The sequence below is a fragment of the Daphnia magna genome, linkage group LG5, assembly GCF_020631705.1.
Source record: "Daphnia magna isolate NIES linkage group LG5, ASM2063170v1.1, whole genome shotgun sequence".
Lineage (NCBI taxonomy): Eukaryota > Metazoa > Arthropoda > Branchiopoda > Diplostraca > Daphniidae > Daphnia > Daphnia magna.
Genome location: NC_059186.1, coordinates 8,380,317 through 8,405,376, shown reverse-complemented (window position 1 = coordinate 8,405,376; position 25,060 = coordinate 8,380,317). Strand labels below are relative to the sequence as shown.

General features: G+C 38.2%; 4 protein-coding genes and 3 long non-coding RNA genes across 8 annotated transcripts; 3 read left to right on the top strand and 4 right to left on the bottom strand.

Annotated features, from left to right (window-relative positions):
• Nucleotides 1-111: 111 nt before the first annotated feature.
• On the top strand, nucleotides 112-2,035 carry LOC116923065. Its single transcript, XR_004394247.2, has 6 exons — nucleotides 112-238; nucleotides 573-654; nucleotides 826-901; nucleotides 1,096-1,143; nucleotides 1,356-1,422; nucleotides 1,615-2,035. It is a non-coding gene; the product is annotated as an uncharacterized LOC116923065 (long non-coding RNA).
• A 1,126-nt stretch (nucleotides 2,036-3,161) lies between these two features.
• On the top strand, nucleotides 3,162-4,966 carry LOC116923087. The gene is made up of 4 exons (XR_004394304.2): nucleotides 3,162-3,363; nucleotides 3,794-3,903; nucleotides 3,962-4,132; nucleotides 4,196-4,966. It is a non-coding gene; the product is annotated as an uncharacterized LOC116923087 (long non-coding RNA).
• A 170-nt stretch (nucleotides 4,967-5,136) lies between these two features.
• Nucleotides 5,137-7,274, bottom strand: LOC116923084. Its single transcript, XR_006646788.1, has 4 exons — nucleotides 6,843-7,274; nucleotides 6,691-6,780; nucleotides 6,468-6,624; nucleotides 5,137-5,616 (listed from the first exon to the last, which is right to left on the bottom strand). It is a non-coding gene; the product is annotated as an uncharacterized LOC116923084 (long non-coding RNA).
• Nucleotides 7,275-8,335: 1,061 nt separating this feature from the next.
• Nucleotides 8,336-12,785, bottom strand: LOC116922801 (dipeptidyl peptidase 9). 2 transcript variants are annotated; one of them, XM_045173774.1, is made up of 15 exons: nucleotides 12,657-12,785; nucleotides 12,105-12,341; nucleotides 11,692-12,047; nucleotides 11,479-11,619; nucleotides 11,305-11,404; nucleotides 11,058-11,234; nucleotides 10,798-10,984; nucleotides 10,591-10,735; nucleotides 10,306-10,532; nucleotides 10,104-10,230; nucleotides 9,852-10,024; nucleotides 9,658-9,777; nucleotides 9,303-9,598; nucleotides 9,135-9,246; nucleotides 8,336-9,067 (listed from the first exon to the last, which is right to left on the bottom strand). In XM_045173774.1, exons 2-15 carry the CDS (start codon nucleotides 12,332-12,334, stop codon nucleotides 8,975-8,977), a joined length of 2,484 nt encoding a protein of 827 aa, XP_045029709.1. In that variant the 5' UTR covers nucleotides 12,335-12,341; nucleotides 12,657-12,785; the 3' UTR covers nucleotides 8,336-8,974. The 2 variants fall into 2 exon arrangements, with proteins under 2 accessions (XP_045029709.1, XP_032785122.2); XM_032929231.2 differs by having other exon boundaries at nucleotides 12,505-12,680.
• Nucleotides 12,786-12,851: 66 nt separating this feature from the next.
• Nucleotides 12,852-15,103, top strand: LOC116922883 (BTB/POZ domain-containing protein 17). Its single transcript, XM_032929347.2, has 8 exons — nucleotides 12,852-12,994; nucleotides 13,072-13,212; nucleotides 13,275-13,386; nucleotides 13,442-13,637; nucleotides 13,709-14,025; nucleotides 14,103-14,330; nucleotides 14,436-14,533; nucleotides 14,609-15,103. Exons 1-8 carry the CDS (start codon nucleotides 12,875-12,877, stop codon nucleotides 14,897-14,899), a joined length of 1,503 nt encoding a protein of 500 aa, XP_032785238.1. The 5' UTR covers nucleotides 12,852-12,874; the 3' UTR covers nucleotides 14,900-15,103.
• On the bottom strand, nucleotides 15,040-17,300 carry LOC116922875 (WD40 repeat-containing protein SMU1). The gene is made up of 9 exons (XM_032929335.2): nucleotides 17,156-17,300; nucleotides 17,021-17,087; nucleotides 16,798-16,941; nucleotides 16,623-16,737; nucleotides 16,131-16,549; nucleotides 15,847-16,070; nucleotides 15,480-15,774; nucleotides 15,263-15,415; nucleotides 15,040-15,194 (listed from the first exon to the last, which is right to left on the bottom strand). Exons 1-9 carry the CDS (start codon nucleotides 17,179-17,181, stop codon nucleotides 15,096-15,098), a joined length of 1,542 nt encoding a protein of 513 aa, XP_032785226.1. The 5' UTR covers nucleotides 17,182-17,300; the 3' UTR covers nucleotides 15,040-15,095.
• A 1,585-nt stretch (nucleotides 17,301-18,885) lies between these two features.
• Nucleotides 18,886-23,944, bottom strand: LOC116923023 (phospholipase A2 A2-actitoxin-Ucs2a). The gene is made up of 5 exons (XM_045173773.1): nucleotides 23,363-23,944; nucleotides 22,936-23,251; nucleotides 22,175-22,226; nucleotides 21,987-22,044; nucleotides 18,886-19,490 (listed from the first exon to the last, which is right to left on the bottom strand). The coding sequence occupies exons 1-5, from the start codon at nucleotides 23,418-23,420 to the stop codon at nucleotides 19,342-19,344; spliced, it is 633 nt and encodes a 210-aa protein (XP_045029708.1). The 5' UTR covers nucleotides 23,421-23,944; the 3' UTR covers nucleotides 18,886-19,341.
• Between the last annotated feature and the right edge of the window lie 1,116 nt (nucleotides 23,945-25,060).

The following is a 25,060-nucleotide window of genomic DNA, read 5'->3' as shown; positions in this document are numbered from 1 at the left end:
AATTTTTCTTGGATCGCTTTCCGAATTGCGATTGGCAAGATGGCAACGTTTTCCGCAAACGTATTTTACGCATTAGCTTTTAAAATTTTGCAAAGCGCATGACAAATTGACAATGCCGTGGCAAAGAAGGCGGGCAAGGTGCTGGACTGCTGGCGTATAAATTCTCTCGGAGGTCAGAACTCAGACAGTCAGAACTTAGAAGTAATCAACAGTGAGTGATAGGATGTCATTCAGAAGAGTAAGTTGAAAATCACTGTTTCTATTTGCAAATTTATGTGTTAATGTGATTGGTATTATGTGTGGTTGTTTTTTGAAACTGAAATGTTTCTGTGTCGAATCATATTTTGCTCCAGGGAAATTTTCTTAATGTTTCTTCCATTGAAATTTATGGTACCACTCGGACGTTTAGACCGCGTGGTAACATCAGTTTTGAACATGAATTTTAGGGAATAAATTCACAAAATTTATAAGCTTAAATTAATTTTGTTACTAAATGCATTTATAATATGAATGTGAATATGTAAATGCATGTTGGTTGTAAGGTACTAATGTTTCTAAATGGGTTGTTGCAGTTGCATCACAGACAGGTTGCATGAATCTTGTGGTGGAAACCACGAATTCAAATGGAGGAATGTCGTTGGTGGTGATTTTGGGGTGAGATGAATTTGGTTACGATAAATTATATTATATATGATGAATCTAAAAAGTATAAGATAGGAATTGCCGTCTGATCATCTATTGATGAATCTTTTTCTGAGATTAATTTTTTTCTTTAGTTGTCTTCAGTCTTACTAGGGTTACTGAAGCTGTTTTTTCTTTTCACAGGTGTTGGACTGTCTACCATATGTGGAGTGAAGGGATTTATTACTTTAGGTTGTCTTCCATGATGGGGGACTCTAGGGTGATTATTAGTTTTCGTTAAATCCATTTCATCTCATGATGCTGTAATTTGCGGCTGAGGCTTGATCTGCTGGACAAAGCCTGTGTCTATAATGGTAGATCATTCTCTGTGGTGACTCTGTGCTTCTGATGTGTATGGGTTCTGTTACAGCACCATTGTTTGTTAGCATTTTAATGTCTGTTCTTTGCTTTTAGGACCTGGTTCGTGCGTGATGTCTGCTTACCTTTTACACTTACTTCACAGTAAGTAATTTAGAATTTCATTTTGTGCATCATCAATCAGTGGCTACTCTGCAGTTTGTGTTTTCACGTTTGCAATGATGCTAGATTAACGCTTGTAGTTACCAGCTGGTAACTTCGTTGATGAAGTGTACCTTCTAGAACGCTACTAACAGCTGCTACCATACGTGTATGGTACTATGATGTTGTGCTTTAAATTTCGTGTTTATTTACAGATCCCTTGGGTTGTTGTGTAGTCTTATCGCATAGACTGGTCTCGTTCTGGGATTTTGCGGTTTTAAGGTATATTATTTTCGCGACATCCATTTTACATATGCACAGTGATAATCTGGCTCGTCCTCGTTAGTTGGATAGTTGGTGAAGAAAAGTGCTAGATCATCTGAAACTTCTGCAGAGCTGTGTGGAATAATTGCCGCCACAGTTTTGAGAAATTTTTACAAACAGCACTGTAATAGATTGTTTGTACTATTTCAGGGATTGGAACCTTTTCTGGCTCATCGATTTGTTTCCTGTGAGTCCGAAATTTGTCCTGCTTCCAGCGATTGTTTTTCGCATCCGAGAAGTTAGGGCGAGAGTGTTACCTGGAACCCTATTGGTATTCGGCTGACGAGCCAAAAATTATGAGCCGTTTCCCATCCTGGTGGAATCCTGGATAAGGTGGTGAAGGCAATATCGAGTACGCAGCCCGTCCCATCCCGGTTGTGCTAATCCCTGATAAGTCTTTGTTGTGTGCAGACGGATCGAAGGTTCGGAATGGGATGTAATATCCGCCGAATTTGAGAATGGAGCAACTCGTCCACTTATTAATTGTTCGAATCCGTTGCAAGAAAATATATCTTTGTCGATTGTTCTTTTGTCTTTATTTGTGTTTCAATAAAGATAAATGATTACATTTCTTCCTGAGATATGTTATGAAAGACTAAATGAAAATTGTTCCTGAATTAGTTAAAGCATTTTCGTAATAAAGCATTACAAAAAAAAACTTATTTTTCATTCTAGTTGCTACATTTTTTATTTTTTAACTAGTTATGTATCTATAGATACATAATTAAAACTAAAATGGTCTGAAACCTCAACGTATTACAATGAGGTTAGTACAACTGTCATTTATTTTAATTCTATTCGTTTCAAATATCTGTATGTGAATACGTCGTTCAATTCATTTAACTGTTTTCAATATTAATTTATTAAATGTGAAGATTTGGTTTATACCATAAGTTGATAAACTTAGTCTACATAATAGCAAGACAACTTTTTCTTCTTTGTATGCACAGACTCATTTGCAGTTTTTTTTTTTCGAACGTGTATGGGTCGTAAACCAACCTGTAATTTCAGAACTGTTTACAATCCCGTTAACATTTATTTATATCGGTCTATCTTTGCAACTAGGCAATTCTTGTTAACAATTTAAAGGAGAATAAAGCTCATTTTATAGACTTCCAAAATTTCAATTTCCGGTTTTATTTCCGGTTTTAAAATGCCCAATAACTCCTTATTTGTTGGTCTGTCAGAAAAAAGATTCACATTTTCGTGATCCTCGTCAAATTTGGGGCCGACTCCATATATCAGATCAAAATACCCGAAAATCGTCAAAAATCGCAAATTTTCGTCGTTCATGGAAAATCACGATTTTGATCAAATCGGACTTTTGGATAAAAACACGTCAGCCCAACCCCAAATTTGATAAGGATCACAAAAATCTGATTCATTTTATTATGGGATCACTATTTCCGGAGATATTGGCTACTTCTGGTGACTTCCGGAAAAATTTCACGTCATTTTGCAAAAAGTAAAAAATCAACTGTATTCTTCCCACCGTTTTTAGTAATTTTATCTCAACTGATGAGATTTGGTAGCCCTTTTCGTTATTTTTTCTGCCGTTTTCATACTCGGGTACTGGTTGATCTTACAACATGTATGCCAATGAACGGATGTGACAGGTTTAGTGCCTTGTTCGGCAGTGCAACTATTCCTTAATTTTTTTGGTTATCGCGTTACTAAAATATAGTGAATTGTCTGAAATAGTTACGATCAAGCACGTAAAACGCAAACTTTAGCAATTTTTGTAAAAGTTATATCTCTTTTCATTGGGTATCAAATAAGAAAACTAGATGGCGTTGTTGTTCCCCTGTAATGGCTGATTGCTTGTAACTACTTAAATTGATGTCTATTTATTTTCTATACTGTGTGTCTTTCTAAGGAATATTCATCTAAAAATTAACGGTATGTTATCTATCGTTCTTTACTTCAATTTTGAGGTATGTGTTGGAATGAAAATACTTTAAATAGGTTGTCTTTCATATGTGACAGTTCCGAATGTTATCAGTTATGCCAGTTGCTAAGCTAGGAAATAGTAGGCTATCTATACTTTTACTTTTTATCATGCCATTTACTCATGTAAAAGTTATTTAACTCGCATTATGCCTTCTGCCATATGAGTTGGTTGATAACTTTGTTCATATCAGGGTTGTTGCACTTAACACTGGAGCTTGAATGCTTAACGCTAATGATTGAATACTTGATGCTGAAGCTTGAATGTCAACAGTAAGATTGATTCTGTATGCTTAAATGGCAAATATTGATTCTAGTAGTGGTAATTGCCTCATAACATCACATTTATTTAGTAACATGATTTTCCATTTTGTAAATGCAGGTTTTCATCTAGTTAGTGTGACCAGACATTGATCTTCAATGTTTCTTGTGAACCATTCTCTCTAATTTGCTTGCCAAAAAATTTTGCTTTAGCACCACTGCCTCACCGGGGTACTGTAATTAGCATGTTATCCTTACTGCATAAATGTAATATAATTTCCTATATTAGAACCATGAGTGGGAGCATGACTAGTTCATACATCGCGTCATTATTCCAAAGGCCTATTCGTGTTCCAACCAACCGTCGCCTTCATCTTCGTAACTGAGCTGACAAACATTTACATAACTGAACGTCATCGCTTCATCATAGTATTATAGATGGTTATCTTACGTATAATTGGTTGGTCTAGTGTTCTATGACGTTATTGTTCTTTTGTATAATTTTTTTACTTCTTTTTTACAGATTACCAACGATAAACAAATCAATCCGGATCTTTACCTTTTCTTCTGCATCCTCAAGTCCTCATCTTCACCTCATCGTCTTTAAGCTGATCGTCTTTCCCTCACCGTCTTCAAGCCGACCATCTTCCCCTCACCGTCTTCAAGCCGACCATCTTCCCCTCGCCGTCTTCAAACTGGTCATCTTCACCTCACCGTCTTCAAGCTGGTCATCTTCACCTCACCGTCTTCAAGCTGGTCATCTTCCCCTCACCGTCTTCAAGCTGGTCATCTTCCCCTCACCGTCTTCAAGCTGGTCGTCTTCGCTTCACCCTCTTCAAGCTTATCGTCTTCGCCTCACTCTCTTCAAGCTGTTCGTCTTCGCCTCAAGGTTTTCGCCTGGTCTTCTCCATCTCATCGCCGTCGTCGTGGAACTTCACGTTTTTGGTATTTTGTTTTGTTTTGTTTTGTTTTGTTTTGTATTGTTGTATAGTGTGTATGGTACAAGTTAACCCGTTGGCTGCCACTCATTTTGCTCCCCTTTTTTTTTTAGCTTGTAGGGACCGGCGGCGCTGTTCTGCCCCATGGTTGATCACCCATGGGGTGGGGCAGTCGCCTTGCGCCTTAGGGCGCGGTAGGCAATGCACCAGTAGGGACTTCCCCTTGTCGATGCGATGGTGGAGTACCTGGGGTGTGCATTCCCGTGAAGGTCTCCATCGTCAAGTCAGCCCGGACTTGTCTTCGGACAAGTCCCCCTTTCATCGGATCCCTCTGAAACGATGCGTAGCGACTGTAGTAGAGCAACCTACGGGTTGTAATGGCTTGGCAGCCAACGGGTTAACTTAAGTGTTTGTGTATGTATGCATGTATGTATTGTATTTATTGTATAACGTACGATGTATTGAATAACATGTAATGTAAAACAGTGGTGGAATTGTGGGTGGAGGTGGGATAATACAAAATCAATTCCTTTACATCTTTTTTGTATTGACTTTTAATAATATCAAAGAAGAAATCAATTTTAAGATATACTAACTAGAACTATTATTTAGTGGTCAACAGACAACAAGTACTTGACGCACAATTTTGATTTATAATGCAAATTCCCACCATCTACTGCCTTTATCGTGCCACAAGCCTGAAATTTCTTGCACTGTAAACTCAGATATTCTATGTTTTAACATGCAAGCAGTTTCCTGACTTTATTCCAACTTTTGAATGTTGCTTCGTTCAGACATTTCGTCAACTCTTCACACGTTCCATCGTATTGGTCGGCAAATTGCTTCAATAACTTTCAATTTCAAATTTAATTCAATTTCATCATCAATGAAAGAAAACGAAGTTACAAAATATATATTGTGTTGACCAGCCTTTAGATTCAGATTCTTGCCCTTGGGATGCTGCTTTCTAGAACATCACTCCAACATGCCTCTAATCCATTTTTATCTGATAAAAAAAAGGAAAACTAATTAATTTTTTTAATAGAATTTATTAAGGATAAGAACTAGGTAGAAGAAACTTAGCCACCACAAATTTTAAACAGTGAAATACTTAAAGTAGGTGTCCGATTTTTCAGTTTCCCTTGTCGCAATTTGTAACTGAACTATTTTCGGGTTGTCTCTTCAAAGGTAATGCAGCGGTAGCAAACGTTCTGTTCGCGAGGAAACAATTTTCTACTTAATTATCCACGGCTTCTTTCCCACCAATGTTTAATACCAAAAGATAAAATAGTAATTTCATCTATCTGACCTATTCATTACACGACGTAGAACAATAACAAATGAAACAAACGTATGAATGCAAACGTTCAGAACTATCAGCCAATACTTTAACACATCGAATTAAAAAAAATTGTCGTTTGCAATCATGAATTTGATAAACTCGATAATATCGATATCAAGATGTCTAGTCAACAAAACATCTTGAATGATATTTTTAAAGTGTTGCAAAATAAGCAGTACTATTACGCAACAACAAGAAACAACTAAAAACGAAAAGCCGACGCATCGTCAAAGGATTCATCTACTACGTAAGCTAGCACTATAAAACTTAGTTCGAACGACTGGCTATATCTACTTTAGCAGAGGGAAGAACAGTGACAACAATGAAACCACCAAGATGTTGGACTCTCTAATGTTTAAACGCAGCACGGCACGTTCTTTCACTATCCAAGACGCGAAGTGTTAACTTCGTATGTTAATAACTAAACTGTCTAAAAGCAAATCTAAAACTCAAAAGGTAGTCTAAAATATTTGAGCATAATTTATAACTGATCTAAGCTAGATAAAATACTCCACCTTCAGGCATTTTTATGTATGATATGGTACTTGTCTCCATGTCAGATGTGGATAGATTTGACATTCATTATTTGTGGCCTGAACAGACAGTTATGTACCGCTACAACTGTGGACACCCCAGGGCTCCAAAGATGAGTGTGGAAATGAAATTGTGATCCTATATTGGCCAATAGACAAAATAAAAATAATTTAAATGTCAAGGATTATTTATTTTGATTCTTACCACTCCATGTCTTTAGTCATCTCAACCAACAGTTGACAAATCAAGTCTCCTATTGATGCTTCACCTCCATGTAATATCTTGTTCTAACACCTGAAAAAGCAAAAAAAGAATGTAAAAGATGCGAAAAAAATTTCATAATGCTGAAGCTTTACATAGCTAGACATTTTAAATTATGAAGGACGTAGGTCACCCTACAGTGAAAGGGGACCATGCCATTGCTGGACCCTATTGGCTGACACATGCCAGAAACTTGTATAAGATAAAATAATTAAATTGCAAGATTCCAAATTTTGACAAAAAGCCTTCAGCTAGTAGCAAGAATTGATTGGTTGTTCACAAAATCAGCAAAACAATCTAACGGTTAATAACGTATTTCAATAATGGATGACGTTCCTATCAAGACTAAGGCATTCGCGTGTATGGAAAAATATTTTATACGATCAACTAAATTTACGAGTACGCAAAACTTGGTTAAAGTTGTGTGAAAAAAGCGATTTTTTTTGTTGGTTAGGACAGTGTCTAACAGCCGGTCAATATATCACACGATGATCCGTGACAAATTCTATAACTAAAATGGCGGTCGAACTCGAAACACTTCAGATGGGTAATTGCCACAGGCGTTGCCAAGTCGGGACCAAAAAACCTCAGATTTGGAAATAAAATAAATAAAATAAAATAAAATAAAATAAAATATAAAAAATCTAAACAAAATAATCCCGACTAAAAATTGATTTGGAATTTTTAAACTTTACTGCCATACCAAAAATAAATGCCGATTCCGAAAAATCCGAATATGTGAGTAGTTTTGGCGTAAATTATGTAGATTTTTAACAAACGGTATCTTTCGATAATTAATCGGGTCTATTTTTTAAGCTCAACTTTTTCACAGAAGAAGTTTGGAATTGAATTTCGGCAAAACCTAATGTGTTATTACCAAATTTGGATGCTGATTCTGGATAAAATATCGGTTTTCCTATAATCGCATTTTAAAATTTTTGTTTTCTTTTCAAAACAACTCTATATTACTATAAAAATATTTGATGTTGATTTAAAGTTGAAGGAAGATCAAGAAAATTAGTTTCCTTTTGAAAGAACCCTTAAAAAATACGCCTGAAAAAATAAACTCGATAAAATAAGCCCGACTTTTTCGTGATAAAGTTTATTTTTAGAATTTAATTAAACTACAAAAATACTTAAAAGAGGATCATGAAGATAAGTTTTTTTTTGAAACGGGATTGAAAAGTTATTACAATTAGAAGATGCTGCGGTAAAAGCATTTTGCAAGCTCTTGACCTTTGAGTACAATCTATTGTGTTAAGATTCCCGTGGATACCAGGTGGCGCTGGTGTGTTGATTGTGCTGTACTACCAGGTAATTCGTTCAATTTTTAATATGCCTAGTGGGTTTTGTCGAATTTCAAGAGATGTCGTTTTCTGCAGATTTTGACAGCTTTGTCCGAAAGCGTTAAGCCAAAAGTCACACACTGTCACGTTGTAGTAACAAATCCTCCTCCCACTTCTTCTCCAAGCATGACACACCTCATGGACAGACGCCATAGTCCCAGCTACGAGCGCCACCTACCCATGTGCTGGCCACGATAAGTCGTCTAGACAGAATTCCTGTAGGTAAAATCTAACAGTTTGGATTGTTGGCGAGGAATTTTATTTTATGAAAGAACAGTACAGTCGAACCGTTAAAGTAAAGGAATAATAAACTGGGAAATAGGACAAAGGAAGTGGGAAAAACAACAAAATAACATGGACTTGAAGGAAACCAACTGCCAATTTAAACTCACCAAAAGCGGATGTTTTGTAACATGAAATCCCTTCCTGATACACCTAAGAGTTAGCCCGAATTTTTTTGCAAAGCAAAAAGATATAGCAAAAAAAAAAAAAAATCACCATGACCGCGCTGCATCACTCGAAATAACAGAGTCATTGGTCATACAGCAACACAGAGAAGGAAAGAGGAAGAAACAATATATATATCTAAACACAATGGCTAAAAAAGGTGCCTTTCTTGATGGGTTGCATCTGCTGTACAATTTTTCTGAAATAGAAACACCCTTCGTCTGGAGTGATGACGATACTGAAACACTGTAGAGCCTCCATTGAGGCAAATGATGGCAGTGATAAAACATCTGCGCAACAATGGATGAATCACAGTCACATTAACTCAACACACACACAAGCACAAACAAAAAGTCATTATTACAGGGTGGGTTGTCATAAAACTAAGAACCACCCTCTACCAAAGGATATCCCACTTTCTTCTTCAATTTACTCTATAAACAATTGCGCAAGAATGTAAGTAAGACGGTTTCATAATGCTCGCTAGCATCGAGATGGCGCAAACTATGGCGTTCGTTCGGGTACACCTGTGTGAAGTTAAAAAAATATATATAGCTATTTTTTAAATCAATAAAAAAATATGTTTTGACAAACCTGAAGCTGATATGGTTTCCCAGATCGGACTAAAGCATTGATTAGCTGACTAGTGTGCGCAAAATGCACATTTTCGTCGATCATTCCATGAATAATCAGCAACCGATTCTCTCTGTTCATAAAAACATTGTTAGACACTACGAAATATTTCATTGCCGAATTGCTTACTGGTCAGGAAATTGGTTTATATAGCTGAGTACGCAACCATTTTTGTAACCGATCTGATTGGTCTGCGGTTGACCCAGGTATCTTTCAGTGTAACCAGTATCGTACAAGTTCCATGAAGTGACCGGCGCCCCGGCAATCGCAACCTTGAAAACGTGCGGATATTGAGCTAATCCGAGAAGACTGAGGTAACCACCGTACGACCAGCCGTGAATAGCAACGCGGCTTAGATCTATGCAGCCGAAGGTTTCCGCTACCCACTGCAACACTTCAACTTGATCATGAAGTTCAACAGTGCCCTGGCATAAGCCAAAGTATTTTTAAAAAATAAATTACAACGTTAAAACAAGTTAGTTACCAATCGTCCCTTAATGTGGCTTTCGAAATTTACGCCTCGATTTTGAGAACCCCTTGAATCGATCGTTAGAACACAGTAGCCCAATGCGGCCAGCATATGCAGTCTTAATTGTCGTAGACCCTGTTGAAGGGGTTAAATTTAGAAACTTTAAGGATTGAGCTCATTTTCCCCCATTCCAAATGGATTTTACCCACCTTGAAAGTGTTGGTGACCAGCTGGACTTCAGGACCCCCATAAATATTAAGAACGGTTGGATATTTTTGTCCGTGTCTGTAGCTGTGCGGCCGAAAAATCATTCCATGAAGTCTGTCACCAGAGGAGATCACATGGCTGAATAGTTCTGGTGGCTGATACCATTGGTCTGGAACTGATTTGGATAAAAAAAAAAAGGTTGTATAATTATACTATCTTGTAGTTGAACTGCAATAAATTTCGTTGAAACTAACGGGCAGGTTCGACTAAAAAAGCCATGGGTACAGGATGAACTAAATCAGATGGAGGTTCCAATGCTACTACTTGGCAGGCTGGCATCGACTGAGTATTGCTGTAGACTGTCACAAATATTGTGCATTCCTTCAAATCAGTCAAATATAAAGCAGTGTGAATGATCAAGACTTGCTATGCTGTTTGTTTTTTAACAATTGATACCTTGTTCATAGAAACAGTGTGCGAGTAGCCACTCTGCGTTAAACGGACAATGTTTGAGCTGGGTCGAATATAGGAAGTGACATACAAATGAGAGCTCAGCGGTGAGTCACGCAAACCCATAAAATAGACAAGGCCGAATTTATGGTCAACCCAAAGCCACTGGTCTAACACTTCCCATTCTCCACTAGTTAATTGTTGCTTGTCGATTTGTGCCGCACGACAAACTCCTGAAAGAAAAAGCATGAAGTCATTCATAAAATACTGTTCCACTCCATGTTAATTTACCGTCAGTATTAGAGGTCTTGTTTGGAGACAGAATAAGCTGTACCGTGTAAAGATACAAATGACGATAGCCCGATTCTTCCGTGGCAAATATGAACCGCATCATATCTGATTCATCCGTCGGTAAAAAATGTAGAATATCGTGGACCTAAAAATATTATCAGTACTAAAAAAATCCGTTGGAAGCAATTTTTCTTGGCCTTTTGTTACGTTGATCCAATTTTGACTGAAGACACTGCACAAAATTTGGGCTGGGTGCCGGCATATTGACGGTGCGGACATACTACTTTCGATTATATTAGTCCTCCGAATTGGACGACAAGGGCGAAAAAGCTGAATTGGAATCAGCACTAGATCAAGCTTCTGTTGTAAGCGGTCTACAAGTTGTACCCAAACACTGTTGAACAGAGAGGAATAAGAAAACACTTTGAATGAAATGCAATTGCAAATGATTGAGTACAGAAACTTACTTTTCGCCGTCAGGAGTCCACCCGGCTCGAGTCAAATACTCGGCTGATGGGAACATTATTCCTAAGGGTTGTCGTAATTCAAGTAACTGAATATCAACAAATTCGCCTTTGTCACCGAGCTGAAAGGTGACCATCTTTAGATCTGACTTGGCGTTCGGAGTACCAGCTCTTGGGAATCTGTGTTGTTTGTTTTTTTACATTTATTTACAGACCATTTTGGAAAAAATTAAACTATGACGATACAAACCTGTATTCTTCCAAGCCCCCGTCGCCGTTAAAGCTCGGAAACTTAATTATTCCTACGTCAGATTCATCTACTTCTTCTATCAAGATGCGGAAAACATCGTCTTTGCCGAATAAAAATAAAAAGTCAATGAGTTATGGCAATTGGACTGCTTGCAGAGGAATGTTCAAACATTACCGGTCATTACAGGCTGCCACCAAAACCCCTGAAAGCGACAGAATTCTTCTTGAATAACATAGGAAGGGATTCCAGCGCTTAATGGGTCTGCAGCCAAGCTATTTTTGTTGGTGTGAACCCACGTTAGTCGCTGTTCGTTTCCTAAAATAAGATAACAGTTTACAAGATTGGTAGCCACCAACACAATGGTAAGTAAACTCGAACGGTTTTTACCTGATTCGGTGTGTGCGACCCAAACATCTGAGTTAGATACGAAGGCGACTAATTCCGATGAATTCGGACAAATTTGACAGTTAAGGCGTGCTCCACCACAGTTGGTTTCTAGTTGAATTGGTTGTAAATTCACGACATGGTTTCCCTGGTCAACACACTGAAACATGGATCCACCGGCGGGAAAGATTAATCTTCCTGATTCATGATGAATTTCATATGAAGTAATTCCAGATGTAACCAGTCTTTTCCTTTCCCATTGCAACTGCTCCTCTTTAGAAAATTTACCAACTGAAGGCAATACTTGAAAATTGGGATCTATTGCTGGATGCCAAACCAAGGGAGAACCTTCAAGTTCCCTGTAAATTTAAACTTTGATAACATAAAATAATTTCCATGTTGAGACAAGAAATTACCAAGAAAAATTGGTGTCCACATCACAGAAAAAAAGGGTGGTTTCCCGTCCATTTGAAGGTGAACACAAGAAATAAATCCGTATTACTGATGGGGAAAGCTGTCTGAAGGAAAAAGATGATGGTACTCTGGAAGACAGGCAGGAGATTTGGCGGCGCAGTTCTCTAACTGCTTGTTTCAAATCTCCCCAGTTTTTTGTCCTGGAGTTGCTAAGGTGGCTGTCCTCCATCATCCAAGTCCTGGAGTGGATAAAAGATTTCTTTACAACATTATGTCATTACTTATGATTAAACTAATGGAAACTTAAATAAACTCTTTATAGAAGTCGAAAGTTTAAAAAGTCTGGAAATGTATTTCGGCTGTAGCCTAGAAACTTATTTTTATTGATTTGATCGAAAATACCTCTTCTTCGGTAAATAATCACTACTTAATCCTTTCACAAAAGGGTTAGAATAAAGATTTTTTTAAATTTTTCTACTCTTGATCAAAGATATCCTTTTGTTTTTCTTTGATTTGAAACAAGAAAACCTTTACAAAGGCGGTCACTGGCTCACCAACTAGGAAGTTTTCGAAAGATGTCAAAACGATGACACCTTGTTTCTGTGGAAGCTGACAGCAGTAGTTTAGCTCCAGTCCTAGCTGATTGGTTTCTGTGTAGTCTGCTATATTGTTGTTTCAGTGAAACCTTGCTAGATCTTTTGATTCGTGCTGAGTGTGCCTAAAATAATCGAATGAAAATTCCGGGCGAAAATTCTAAAACAGAATTATTATTATGAATCACCAAAATCGACCTGGTCCTTTAAATGAGCATGATTATTATAGTACAAGGGAACACACAGAGTCTCAGCAGAATGAATCATCCCAGCAAGAGGTTCATGTTGATGGACTGCAAGTGTGTTATTTTTTTATTTTCAATTTTTCCCATTAGGTTTAATAAACATTAACATAAAAATCCATTATCTATTGCAGGTGGACAATTCATCTACAGTTCTAAATAAAATAGCAAAATTATATGCAGATAAGTTAATGAATGATGTCTGCCTGGTGGTTGGTGGAAAAGATTACCTTGCACACCGATTGATATTATGTGCCTCTAGTGAAGTCTTCCATGTAAATTCCTTTTGCATATTTTTTTAAAATCATAAATATTAAAATCAATTATTGTATAACAGGTTATGCTAATGAACCCAAATTGGACAGAATCACATAACAAAAGAATAACATTGCAAGAGCCATCTCAATGTTGTAATGTGTTTGGTGACTTTTTGGCATATCTCTATACAGGTATTTGACTTTGTTAAAACATGCTAGCCCATATATTACATGTGTATTATTGCAGGACGTATACAAATCTCTCATGCAACTGTGATGCCAGTAATGGCTTTAGCTGACAAGTATAATGTTCTTGATTTGATGAGCCTTTGCAAAAATTTCATGATAGAAAACATCCCATCTGCTTCAAGATGCAACCAACTAATGAACTGGCTACAATACAGTTTCGCGTGTGGCCATCAGCAGTTGGCAAATGCTTGTCGGTAAGCATTTAGTTATTTAAAATGATAATAGTAATAGCTCCGTGATGAACGCTTCTTGTATGCTTTCGCAGTGACTACGTTCGTTGGAACTTTCAGAGCGTGGCAGCTCAGGACGATTTCGGAACCTGCGAAGTGGATGTCTTAATATCCATAATTCAAATGGACGATCTAGCTATTTACGATGAAATGACCGTTTTCCACTGTCTAGTCAAATGGATAGAAGCACAGGAGGATCCAAACGAAAACCTTGTTCGCCAGGTTTTTTCATATGTACGATTCCCAATGATGACCCCGAGACAATTGGCCGATCTGCTTCTTTGTTCCCTGACGCAACGATACAAAGAATTCTTTGTCGAGCGCATGGCAATCGCTATGGCATTTCATTCAGGTGAGTGCACTCCAAATTTGACTGAAACTCTAACGCCTACATTTGCGACTATACCAAATCTCGTTCTTGATTTAAAGGTCAAAAGGAGCACTTCACGGAAGCATTGCTGCAGCAGAACAGCCCTGATTCCCAGTTGTTCACCCCACGCCTTTACACTTCTGAAAAGTGGGGCACTCACATAACACTGGAAAACTTCCCATCTTTGCAGCCCTATCATACGCGAACTCTGTTGCTCTCTTCTCCAACGTCGTGTGCCGACTTTGAGACAGATGCCTATGAATGGGTAATCGAATTTTCGCCTAAAGGTAAGACCAAACTTATTGAATGTGTTACCTAGAATTTAACCTTTCACGAAAATGTTTTAAAAACAATAATAGTAAATAAAATAAAATAAAATACTATTTACATAGGAGTATGGTTCCGGCCTTGCTGTCTAATTGTTTGGCAAGGGAATATCGAAATTCCAGAAACAGTACTGCGCACAGTACGGCTTTCCGTCATGCTTAAAGTAATGGGATTTTATTTAATTGTTTAAATTTTTTTTTTAAATTGTCGTAAAACTTATGTTGCTTATTCATTTTAGGAACCAAACGAAGCTCACGTTCGCGTGGCTGTACTAGTTTACGGCGTACATGGGGGAGTGGAACATGTGCGGAGTACCACGGTGCGAAATTTTATATTCTCACCGGAAGAGCCCGTATTACGATACGAGAACCTTCTTCCGTATTCTGATATCAATCCGGACAGGTTTGATTGTGGCCAGACGCAGCCGAACAGTCCACCATCGCCTTTCCTAGTTGGACCCAAGCGTGATACGCTTAAGGTCCAACTAATCATTCTACCTCAACGACCGTATAGGCGTAGAGAAAGATGATACCTTAGAAGGGGAACCGTCCAATGAATAAACCAAAAAGAAAAACAGCACAAAAATATTTATATAAAATATAACTTGTGTTTACCATACTTGTTCAAGTGAATTCTGCTGAGTTTGGCTTCCAATGAGAGTAATTCTAGTTTCACAAAAACGACACTTGTATTTTATTCTCATTGAAATAGATCCGTCAATGTGTTCAAGGTCGCCACATTCTCAGGAACCCGTCTTCACTGTAGGTACATAAAAGATTTTGGTGTGGATGATGGCTAGTGCCAATGACTTCTTTCTCGTGTACCTAACCAACCCACATCCCCAAAGGAATTATTACTTAAAAATCGTAGTAGGAAGAAGCAATAGTAGTACCGTCAACGTCTTTTCAAGTTTGCCAGATGCAATTGAAAAACAGTAAAGAACCATGTCTTCACCGATGCAATAAATCCATTCGCCCTTCGGAGATAAAGTACAGCAAACGAAGTCACCGCCATCGCGCTTACCGCTCGTAAAAGACCTGACAATCTTTAAAAATTCGACATAGATTAAATAATGCGTGGTAGGTGACATGTCTGAGACATTCTTTTACCTGTCCTTGCATGTTCATAATAACTACGGTACTACTTTTATTGCTGACGATGAACTGCTCTGGGTTTTTGGGTAGAAGCGTGATGGTGTGAATTGTTAAATCACCGCCGGATGAGCCTCCCAGCGATTTGTATGTGGAAACACACTCGCCCGATTTCATACTCCAAACTTTCACACTTCCATCACACGAGGCACTCAATACATGATGTCCATCGGCAGTGAAAATAGCTTCGTTGACAAATGACGTATGACCACGGAACTCTTTAAGAGTTTTGCCTGATTTCAAACCGTGTACTCTGCAAAGCAAAACGTTCGTACGATTATTAGGGCTCTTAAGATTCTCCCCCGCTAAGAAACACGACGGTTACCTGACAGACATGTCAAACGATCCTGTCAATAGCTGACTGTTATCTTTGGAGAACTGCATGCTAGTTACACCTTTACTATGGGCTTTCTCAAATTTTCGTAGACACTGGCCAGTCTGAATTTTCCAGACTTTAATTTTGCCATCTTGAGAGCCACTAGCAAGCATCTCTGAATCGCGACTGAAGGTCAGGCAGAGAATAGCATCTTCCATCATCATAAAATTATCCTATTCATTAAACGAACACATGTAAGCGCTGTACGTGTACAAAACATGCTTTAAAATTACCTGAGCTTGGTATTTGAGATCTTTTCGAATTTTTCCGGTAGTAAAGTTCCAGACCTCAATAAAACCGTCAACCGAACCGGTGACCAGATACTGTCCATCAGGTGAGAACTTGGCACATTCAACGTGAGATTTTTGACCGAATTTGATGTGTTTTGTCAACTGTGTAGGTGGCTGTTCCTCTTCCTGTTCTTTGATGGCAGCTTTACCACGGAAAAGATCGATACTGGTTCCAGGTGGCAATAGTCCTTGATGCTGTTGCCATTTCAAAGATTGCCCAAGTAGAGCAAGTAAACGTGACGGTGGTACAACTGATACTTCTCCACTTAATGCTTGAGCAATGGCTGCTCGCCTTTTTTCTTTGCTGCTTCCTTCAGGATAGGCCTCTCGGGTATCAAAATATGATCTTGCCAGTAGGTTTTCTATGAAAGAAGAAGAACCAAGACAAGATTTATTGATGAAAGACAGATGGGCAGCCTAATACATGAAACCAACCTAAACTTAAGTATCTGTCAGGTTCTTGCTGCTTCATCAGTGCCATAGGATCTGTTTGCCGTAATAATGACCTGGCAGCTCCTAACTCGCGAAGTTCAATCAATTCTAAAACAACCTAGAACAGTTTGGGTTGGAAAATCATAATTTATTGCAATAATTGTAATGGATATGCTACCTGCTCATAAAGGTCAATTAATTTCTTGTCTGGAAGTTTAAGAGACTGTGTGGCTTTTAAAACTGTATCCCAGTGGCCACTGAGGATGTCATCGGCAAATGATTCAACTGAGTCGACTGTGTTGAGAGAAATGCCTGTCTCATCCTTTAAAAAAATTTCACTTTCAGTAACTTTTGTTATTGGCACTTTCTAAAGAAACATAAAAATAGGCGGCATGCTTTACCTGGAGAATTTGAAGAGTTCTCATCAAATTCGACTCTTTCAGGAATTGCTGAATAAGACGAATGACGCTAAAAAAATGAAGAAATGAATGTAATAGAGGAAAAAAAACAAATTATATATAAATTTTGTTACATACTCAGCTGATTCAATTTCAATAGACATTTTCTAAAGTGATTTTGAATAATCGTTAATAAACTTAGCTTCCTCTTTTCTGTCAAAAGTTTATTTCTCCGGAGAGCCATCTAGAGGACGACTCTAAAGTACGTTCTGCGCGCATAAAATTTAAATCAATTGCAATCGAGGGTTTACTATAATGGTATTAATATTTTATTTAAGAAATGCATTATGACTCCTGTGAGTAAAGGAAAAGCTCGTATTTACGACAAATATGTATCTAGAATTTCGTATGCAAATCGAGGTGCATGAATATGGAGAGAATGTGCACAACTTTCGACCACTTTGCAACTATGATCTAATTCCTCATTTCTGCAAGTCGTAACCTTTCATTCTAGTTAAATGTATTCTACTAACAACCCATTTTTACGGAACCGAGTCACGGACACACTGCACCAAATTTCGGCGTTTCGTCACCGACCTTATGAATAACTTATTTATATGCACGAATTCCGTGGATTGCCATTCAATTGATTGGCTACTGGTTTACCTCGACCAGTGTAGCCCCAAAAACAACATACCTTTTGGCAAGGCTTTTGCAATACAATCGTATTTATTTATTCATAATCTGGGGGAATTTTTACAGCAGTCCGTAGCTACCATTTTATGAAAAGATTGGAAAGCCACCTATAATAAAACAGCCAAAAAGTCCTTGCGACATCCTTCAGCGGAAAAGTGGGGAAAGTTGTAGCCTGCTGCTACACTATAGTTAATTTGGTGAAGGAAACAAAACCAACAACAATGGAAAAGGAAAGGATAGAGCTGTCTTTGCCTTTTTTTGTATTTAATCAAGAGTTAGTTAACTGTCTGTTTTCCACTCTCTGCTTCCCCATTCCCGACTTCTCGTGCCTGTTAACTGTTGGGTAATAAAAGGAAAAGAAATGGCTAGGGGAGAGTGCCTTTTTTCTCTCTCTCTCTCTCTCTTCTACGGATGACATAACATTCATGGACGAAAGAGAGACAGGGAAGGAAAAAAAATAAATACATTTCTCACCCCCCCCAAAAAAAAAAAAAAGAAAGAAACACCACCGGCTAAAATAAAATTATACACACAAAAAAAAAGGTATTTCTTTTTTTTTTTCCTTTTCCTTTTTTAGAAAGTGAGAGTGATTTTTGCCCTGTCTGACTGTTGTCTTGCCCTTCACCTAGATCACCAGACCCGTGCAGCTGGAAATGGTGGCGACCCGACCACTTTGGTCAAACAGACTGTATCCAATAGAGTTTTTTTTTTTTTCCTTGTCGCTCCACATGAGTGCCACTTTTGCCTGCTTGTCATACAAGCTCTTTTTATGGCCTACTTTTCTTTTCTTTTTTTCCCCCTTTCAAACCTACCCCCCTCTTCTATTGCTCATCGCCTTTTCACCTCTGACTTTGCATTGAGGTACGTGAGAGAGTCAAGGCCGAACAGTTAGAGGTTTCAACGACCCTATATAGATATCGGTTAAAAGATATATAGTATATTATATACTTTGTATAGTATACTGTCGTTCCCCAACGAATGTGTCTGTACATCTTTCCCTGGATACTGGTGTGCACAGGTAGTAAAACAACTATATGTAGGGACCTTCGTTCAAGGACTCACTTTCCATTTCATCCTCCCTCTAGGAAAAAGTTTGGCCTCGACATTTAGAAGAGGTGAACCTCTTCTATAACATCGGTCGTATCTTTATTATATTGGCTGAGAGAAAAGACTTTCGATTTTAATTCTTGTTTATTATTCAAAATCTGATAGCAAAAAATGTATAGCGAAAAAAATGAACTCAATACAAAAGATGAGGGTGGCTGGTGGAAAGGATAATGTAGGCAGAGCACTCATGTGGGCAGTGCTTTTTTTGAACACGTGAACAAACAAAGGCAGGAAAAACGTTTAAAGAGACAGGCAGTTTGTGTGTTTTTAAAAACAAAGGTATGGAAAAGAGAGAGTCATTTACACGTACAAACAAACAAAAAGACATACACCACAAATGAAAATCGAGTTATTCAAATGGAGCGTTACACTTCATTTTGAAGACAAAACGAACATAATTATGGCTATACGCGTATATAGTGGATTTCAATCTTTTGTTTTTGCTGCCTTTTTGTTTGAAACCCTCCTTTTTTTAAAAAAACCGCATTTGTTTTGCTTTTTTTTTTCATGTTGTTTGCGCTTTAGCCAAGGCTCCTAAGCGGATTGGAAGGGCAGGTAGTTTTCTTAGCCGGACACGGATAATGGCGGATGCATTCGGCGAACTGACGGTCGCATTCGCACAGGTGATGGGCGCAAACGTCGCTAGCCTTCATTTGCCCAAATCCCGTAACTATAAATTCAACAAACAATCATTGACATCAAAAGATATTCATTTTGTTATGTTTACTATACATATATGCTCTGTAAAAATGAGAATGGCATGACGGCTGATAGACAGACATTCTCAAGAGAGAGGGAAAAATAAAAGAAGTCTGCAAAGAAAACAAAAATGTTATGGACACACACATTAAGTTGGGCGTCCCCGTGAATACGTGAGAGACTTTCCCTTTCCTGTATAGACAGGAAGAAGGAAAAATGGCCGTCATAATTCCGCAGTGCGTGTTTTCGTGTGTATGTCGTCACGGCCGAGTGAAAGTGATCCTCACGTACGCTGGACGCTAGCAAAATGTTACCTGTCGGAAGGCAAACCGAAGAGAACCCAAGCAACCCTAACGAATAATTTCCTTTCAGCTTCTTAAGTTTCACTATCCATCATGAAGCGAAGATTGTTTTGTTTTGTTTTGTTTTGTGTTCGCTGCAGAAAGGGAGAATTTTGCGATTAACATACAGCCACAAGTTGTGAAGGACAGGCTATCATAAAAAAAGAAAACCCTTCTACCTGTGTCACTTATATGTACTCTATTTGACGTTGCTGGCTAGCTTTTGAAGGCATTGCTAATCACAGTCACTTATAAATAACCTGCCGAAAGTGAACAAGAAGAAGAACCTTGACCCTAAAAACTAAAGGACAATGGGAAAAGATTCTTTTTTTTTTTTTTTCTTTTTAACTGACACTAAAGTCTTAAACATTTGACGAAAGATGTTCCAGTCCGGTCAGCTTTCTTTCACGGGAAAAGGGAAAAAAAAAAAAAAACTTTCCCTCCAAAAAGAAAAAGAAAATTGTAATTCCTATTATTTATTAAATCTTGTTCAACTTTAAGAATCTTTCGAGCACCATGTCATTGAAGAGCCAAAAAGAATGTACGCGCACTTTTCCCTTTACTTTCAATAATGAATTCGCTGAACACAATCTTCAACAATAACAAAGAATGCTATTATTACTTAAGATTTAAAGGGGGGGGGGGAACAAAAATTTAGCCTACTGTGATGGCTGATGTATACAACAATAAGGGCAGCCAGTTACGGCAATCGACAGCGGCAGGGGAAAGTTCATTTTCTTTTCAAAAAAGGGATGCAAATATACAATAGTATAAGAGAAGAGAGAGAGACAGAGAGAAATAGTGAAAAGGTTTGTTGTTGGGGCCGAAATGTATAAGCGCTCACCTTCTCCTTCTGTAAAGAGAAACGATCAATGGAGGACGACGGACGCGGGGCCCGGGCCCTACTTTCTCAAATCAAAAGGCGAAGGAAACCCACAGCCACTTCAAATAGTCTCAAAGCCAAACACGACTGATATATATTTAGTATAATATAATACTGTCCTATTGACTCCCCAACTCTTCTCCGCATTTCAAGACGACAATCCAACAAGAAGAAGAATTTAAAAAAAAAAATTAATAAAAAATGTCAAAGTTAAACACAACGTTTTTTTGGCATCTATTTCTTTTTTTTTTTTTCTTTTAAAAAAAACTCGCGATATCAGAGAAAGTTGCTGCGGGAGTTTGAGAGAAATTCTTTTTTATTTATTTAGTCTTTTGGTATGTACGGCTACTACTGTATATAGTGTTCGCCGGTCCGCACCGGAAAATGGATTATTCTTTTAATAAGAAAAATGTATAAGCGAAAAAGAAAGACGGCCTCTTTCACACACAAGACGTACGCCTATCCGGTCCACTTTCACTGCCCATCGGCTTTGAAGGAAGAGTCAATAAACGAGAGATGATAGCCTTTTGTAATCATTTTGAAGAAAAAACTTTCAAAAAAACAAAAATTAGCCGTTATGGCGTGTAATACGAAATTGTCCGTTTTAAAAAGCGTTCGTTGTGAAAACGACCATCGTGTTTGGGTTAAGACTATATGGTGGGGCGAAATAGATGCGAACCAGGTGTGACGACGATGTTTTCTATACAGTGTCGGCCATAAGGTGTGAAAAAAGGTGGTTTTTTTGTTGTTGCTTTCACCTGAACTTGATTCGTAGCCTGTCTATCTACTCGTCTATTTACAACCTTCAGAACGGGAAAAAAAAATAAAACAAACAAAACCAATGAATAAATAAATGGAATTCAGGGAAATGTGTAACTTGCGCTCAACGTGAAATGTCCAATCAAAATGAAGGACGCGTAACGCAAAGAAGGGGAGAAATTGTGTTCGCAAACAACACCGGATTTGTGCACATTTAAACGGAATGCATTTACGGACATGGGTATAGGACAGCCAACGCTGAAATATCTGAGAGTGAAAGGATATATCTTTTTGTTTTCGCTCAAAACAGGAGCAGTTTGCCTTAATGTTTGAACGCCCAAAAAGCAATCCGTTGGGTTGTGCAGTCAAACGTGAACGGTGGGTCAAGTTAGTTGTTTGGTCATCGTCAAAAAGAGATTGTCCAATAGCTATATAGTCTACTATAGTCATATATACAATCAGTCGTTGGAAATGTTTTAATTACCGCAATAAGGATGTCCGCCGTTGCATTTCCATTTGTACGGAACAAAGTAGATAAGCGACTGTCAGCAGCGCCATATGCAAATATACCACAAAAAAAACAGAAGAAAATCATTTTCCATCGGTTTGAATCATTGGCATGCGCAAGTCAGCATCAATCGACACACATTTTGGAAAGAAAAGTGTACCCACCTGATGGCGGCAAGGAGTTGCTCCGTAGCAAAAATCGTGTTTTTTGCAACACCTTTTTCAGTGACCAGTTTCCACCACGGATTTGAGAACACGATCGGAAACACGTCGAATCGTAACAAATAAAAAAAAAAAAACGAAAATAAAAGAGCAAGTGAAAATTAATACACGACGTGAAAGTGTTCCCTTCCCCAACCATGCTTGTCCTTAGTCGTTAAAAACAATTTTCTAATCAAAGGACAACAACAAAACTATTGCGATAGCTATATATACAGCATGCAATTCCAATTTTTCTTAAAGGCCATTGTTGACTACAGGAATTTCGCGAAAAAGGCCCCAATGTTTTGTAGACTTTCAATCCATTTTTATGGGGAAAAAGCCAAAAAAACAAAAAGCCAAACAATAAAACAACATGAACTATGCCAATGTCGAAACGATGAAATAACAACAATTCGCAGTAATTGGACTATTATTCCGTTTGCGCAAGGCAATACCGCAAATCGGAGAGCGGAAATAAAAATAAACAGTGGCTGCACATATCGCATTTCATAACATCAAATGTGAGCGGTCTGCATCAGTGCAATCCATTTGTTGTTTTCCGAGAAGAGAAATTCTGTGATGAGCCACACACACATGGGCAAGAGTTGCATATACGTAACACAAATACAATGACCAGTATCTAGATTACATATATAGCATAAAAGAAAGAAAGAAAGAAAGAAAGAAAGAAAGAAAGAAGCCTTGTGTGTTATATAGCCCCGTACCTGTCGATGGCGTCGACGGTGAGCCCGGAGCCGAGAAAGCCGCAATAACAGCCGTAACCTTTGTAGGAAAGTGGATCGCATTGCGTCGTACAGCTCATCATGTTGTACAGGTGAAAGATATCGCGCTTGGTACGGCCGGCGCCATCACCGGCCGTCCGTCTTGACTGAACCATCGCCATCGATGTCACTATCTGATCGTCCGATCCTTTTTCTCCCCTCGCTCCCGTCCAACGTGTGCTGTTCGTTCCGACCGATGGATGGCCATCTCCGTCGTATTGGCTCGTTTTCAATGATTGCTGGCACCTGACCAGGATAACTGCGTTACATAAAACAGAAGAAATAGTGTTTCGTTTCTCATCAAATTATTCAATTATTATTTTTTATTTCAAATTAAATTTATTGAACGAAATTGATGTTCTATTTATACCTAACGAGATGTATGCACAAATTCTCCACCAGAGCTTCCTATCCCACGGATACACCATAGCTTCAAGAAGAACAAGACAAACGACGGTGCTGTCACAGTCAATAAAGGCATGAATCACGCACTTGTATCACACGTTTCACGGCCAGTTGGAAAACAGAAGCGCACACATGTAGAAACAAAACCAAATCACATCCGAAGCTTCGGCGCACTTTTTTTTTTCACGTTCTGTTCATCTCTGATTGGAATTTTCTTTTTCTTGTGTGTGTGTTTGTGTGTGTGTGTGTGTGTTATAGTTGATTTTTTAATTGTGTCATTTAAAAAATCGCGATTTCCACCACCACCCCCCGAAAAAACTGGGCGCACTGATTGACGTGTGTTCACTTTTAAACGCACAACAGGTTATTACGTAAAGGCTATCCAATTAGAAGCGAACTCAGGTGAGAGGAGCAGCGGGAGAAAAAAAAACAAAACAAAAGAACAGAATTTTTGTTGTTGTTGTTTTTTGACGACAATCGAAGCTCGTAACCAGTTGTGTAGAATGGACGATGCAAAACTGCCGTCCGGTTCGGCTTAGCAGCGTGAACTTATCATCAACAAAGTAAAAGGGGAAGAAGAAGGAGGTGGACTTTATTTTTGATTTTCTTTCTTGTTCTTTTTTATTTTTTTTTATTTTTTTATTTTTTACTTCTTCTTTTCTTTTCCCAACGGACAGAAGACTCCGCCTCTTTCTTCTTCTTAAAACCACCAACTGTATAGCGTCTGTATGGTATACACCTTTTTCTTTCTAAAAAAAAAAAAAAAAAGGAAAAGAAAATGGTTTCCAGGCCCAGGTGTTGTCGTAGTGTACACATCAAAGGGAAAGAACGTTTTCACTTTCGTCCAGTGCCGCGTAACCATATCAGCCAATCAAAGTATAGCGTATATAGCATATATACATCATATGTTTTTTGTTGTAGCTCGTTATGCGTAACGCATACAACTTCTATAAAACCTGGGCAAAAGCTTTTATTATTTGTTTTCTTTGTCCAAGGTCGTCCAGGGGCGCTAAATTCAAAACCTTTAAGAAACACATGACGGTCTTGACACACAATTGAAAAAGACTACATATCTCAACAAAATTCGTTTTAGTTTAAAAAAAAAATATGTAAAATAAAAGGAAGGGGGGAGGGGCAGTGAATATATTGAACAAAAGTCCATTTCAAAGGTGTGTGTTTGCGTGTGGAAGCTACATAGAAAGTGATGATGACGCGTCTTATAGCTGAACATCAAAGCAACCTTCACTTTCTTCTGCGTGTGCAATTGTGTTTTGTCCAGCGTGTTTTATTTGTTATTTTTATAGCATTTTTTTTTGTTTGCTTTTTTTTTTCCCCCTCTCATCGAGATAAAGAAAGAAAACAACATGAGAGGGGGAACCACACACAACCAAAAAATGTTCTTCTCTTCTTATATAATAAGCCATCTTTGGTATCGGATAATATGGCCGTTATACACGCAGCACTGATGATGATACGCCGCCATGGCAGCAGCATCTAACTCAGCATCAAGAAGGGAGAAAACTAGGTAGCACTTTCTCTCCATTTCCAACAGCAGATGCCGGTACGGCTTGACACGAGCATCGGATGAATGCATCCGCCCGGAAAGGTCAACAACTTTATTGTTTTGAAGGCCGTCGTCTTTTTTTTTTTTTTTTCGTTTTCT